We start from the raw sequence: 2,500 nt of genomic DNA on the forward strand, positions 1-2,500 counted from the left end.
GAGGACAAGAAAGAGGAGGAGGAGAAAAACAAAAAGGAGGGAGGAGAGAAGGAGAAGGAGAAGAAGAAGGCTAACGGCGCGGCGGCCAAGCGGGCCCAGACCCAGGCCCAACAGGCGCAGCAGGCTAACGGGGTGTGCGGAGGAGGGGACAGTGACGCAGCGTCCGAGGGCAAGAACACGCCCCCTCCAGTCGCCCTGCCAGCCCCGGCACCAGCAGCTCCACAGCAGCAGCAGCAGCAGCAGCAGCAACAGGAGTCCCAGTCACCACTCCACTTCCTGGCAGACCTGGCGGAGCAGAAGTCTCGCGAGGAGAAGAAAGGAGGTGAGACAGGGTGCCAAGAGACCCATATGAAAAAGGGGATATGTGAAACTTACAACATGATTTTGCTAGACGATAGAAATCCGTGAAGCGTACAATATGATACCGAATATGGCTATACCAAAGAAATACAAGATGCGTACAATATCGTCTATAGAGGTAATAATTCCTTTACGGCTAAATAAATTCATGACAACTACAACATACATCATTCATATATGGCTATCCGGAGCCTTATGGCATACTATTACAGCGGATCATTTCTCATTTCCGTCATATATTTGTGAAGCACACATTCATGTTAAACCTACAATTTCACACAGAAATCAATTTCTATAGCACACAATTTAGGGTAGTGCATCGTCGAGTAAACTTGCAAAGACTTTAAGCAGAGCCTAGATTTGACACGTACATAGTCAAGTACAAGTACTGCTCTGTACACAGTATATTCGTTAGTGTTCATCCAACACTTCTACTTTGTACCACTGTTTCAGTGTTGAATTGATACCACTAAATATAGGCCTAGTAGATTTGAAGAAGGTAGCCCTAGCTTTACTGAGGAGAGGTTTGCTATGCTAATCCAACACATACAGAGTTGAATTTATCACTCTGGTACTACTCTCTAAGTGCTGAATTAAGTGCTGAATTAATGCACTATGTTTACGTCCTGTACTAGGAGCAGGTGATTAGACTAATTGGTTCAACCAGCTGGCTGAAGGGTGGTGGTAATCAGAATCAACTTTTTTTTTATATGACTTTGGAAATGGATGAAATAAAATATAGATCTGTCACAGACTCTTATTCTCCGGAGCCAAATTACCCCCACCTCTGCCGGCAGTTTGTTTACTTAATTATTCCTAATCATAATTTACCAATCAGGACAAATGTGTTTACGCCCGGTAATGGTCGTGGCATGGGGCTCATCAAAAACACCCCCTTGGTAAAAAAGGCAAGTCATTACGTTTGGATTTTTCCATTCGACGTATTCACATGAGATATGGGGTTTTCATTGTTATTGCGCTTAATGAGATGCCTATCAGAAGGCATTTTTTAAATGCGCATTTTCCAATTGCTTCCAACTCGTGCGAGGGTTTCTTATTCACATAACATCAAATGCACACAGATAGTTGACATTGTTCTTTATAAACAGGCCTTTGCGTTTGCAAATCTTCATCCCCAAATCGTCATTAATGCTGTGTACTTCAGTCTGTACTTCACAAAAGCAGTAGAGATAGGGATTGTAGCCTCCCCCTCCCCCTCCCCCAAGTCCTTTACCCAGTAACCCCTCCACTGCCCCCTGCCAAGTAACCCTTCACCTCCCACACACACACCACCCCTGGCTGAGATCCGTGGCCTACCTCCACCCTCACCTCACCTCCCTGCCTTTGATTCCCTGATCTGTATGCTGGATCGTGACTTGGTGCGGTGTGCTGTGCACTGCTCCAACTCAATTCAAATTCAAATTCGAAACGCTTTCTTGGTCTGCCGTGTCGCCACTGTTAGAATTCAATTGTGTTTGAAGGCAGCCTTTTCTTAAGTTGTGTGTGAGGTGTTTGTGTGTGTGTGTGTGTATACTATGACTGTTCTTTGTGTGTGTACGGCAGGCCTTCTAGACTATAATCATGTGCCTATGTGAGCCACTTGTGTACCATTAGTGGTCCGTGTACTATAATGTATATTGCAGGGAGGGTTGTGTGCATGTGTAATTTGTGTTTAACACGAGTGTTCCGTGTGTGTGTGTGTGTGTGTGTGTGTGTGTGTGTGTGTGTGTGTGTGTGTGTGTGTGTGTGTGTGTGTGTGTGTGTGTGTGTGTGTGTGTGTGTGTGCGTGCGTGCATACGTATGTGTGTGTGTGTGTGTGTGTCACAGGGAGGGTTGTGAAGCCGGAGCCGTCCGAGTTGCTGGACTCTCTGAATGGGAAGTGTGGCGGTGGTGGCGGTGACGGGGGCTCCACCCTGCGCGACCTGCTGACCTCCACGGCCGGCAAGCTCCGCCTGGGATCCACCGACGCCGGCATCGCCTTCGCACCTGTTTACAACAACAGCCAGCAGGTGGGATGGGAGAAGACGAACTGTACACACACACACGCATGTACACACACACACACACACACACACACGCACACACACACACACACACACACACACACACATTCACGCATACACACACACACACACACACA

General features: G+C 47.2%; 1 protein-coding gene across 1 annotated transcript in view; it reads left to right on the forward strand.

The window, feature by feature from the left end:
• LOC134441017 (probable JmjC domain-containing histone demethylation protein 2C) overlaps positions 1–2,500 on the forward strand; it is a 145,945-nt gene that overhangs the window by 120,892 nt on the left and 22,553 nt on the right. The window contains exons 17-18 of the mRNA XM_063191207.1: positions 1–322; positions 2,188–2,369. The exon at positions 1–322 is cut by the window's left edge and continues 81 nt beyond it. Of these exons, the coding sequence (XP_063047277.1) occupies positions 1–322; positions 2,188–2,369 (504 nt within the window). The remainder of the gene's footprint in view (positions 323–2,187; positions 2,370–2,500) is intronic.

Source organism: Engraulis encrasicolus, chromosome 24 (genome assembly GCF_034702125.1).
Source record: "Engraulis encrasicolus isolate BLACKSEA-1 chromosome 24, IST_EnEncr_1.0, whole genome shotgun sequence".
Taxonomy (NCBI): domain Eukaryota; kingdom Metazoa; phylum Chordata; class Actinopteri; order Clupeiformes; family Engraulidae; genus Engraulis; species Engraulis encrasicolus.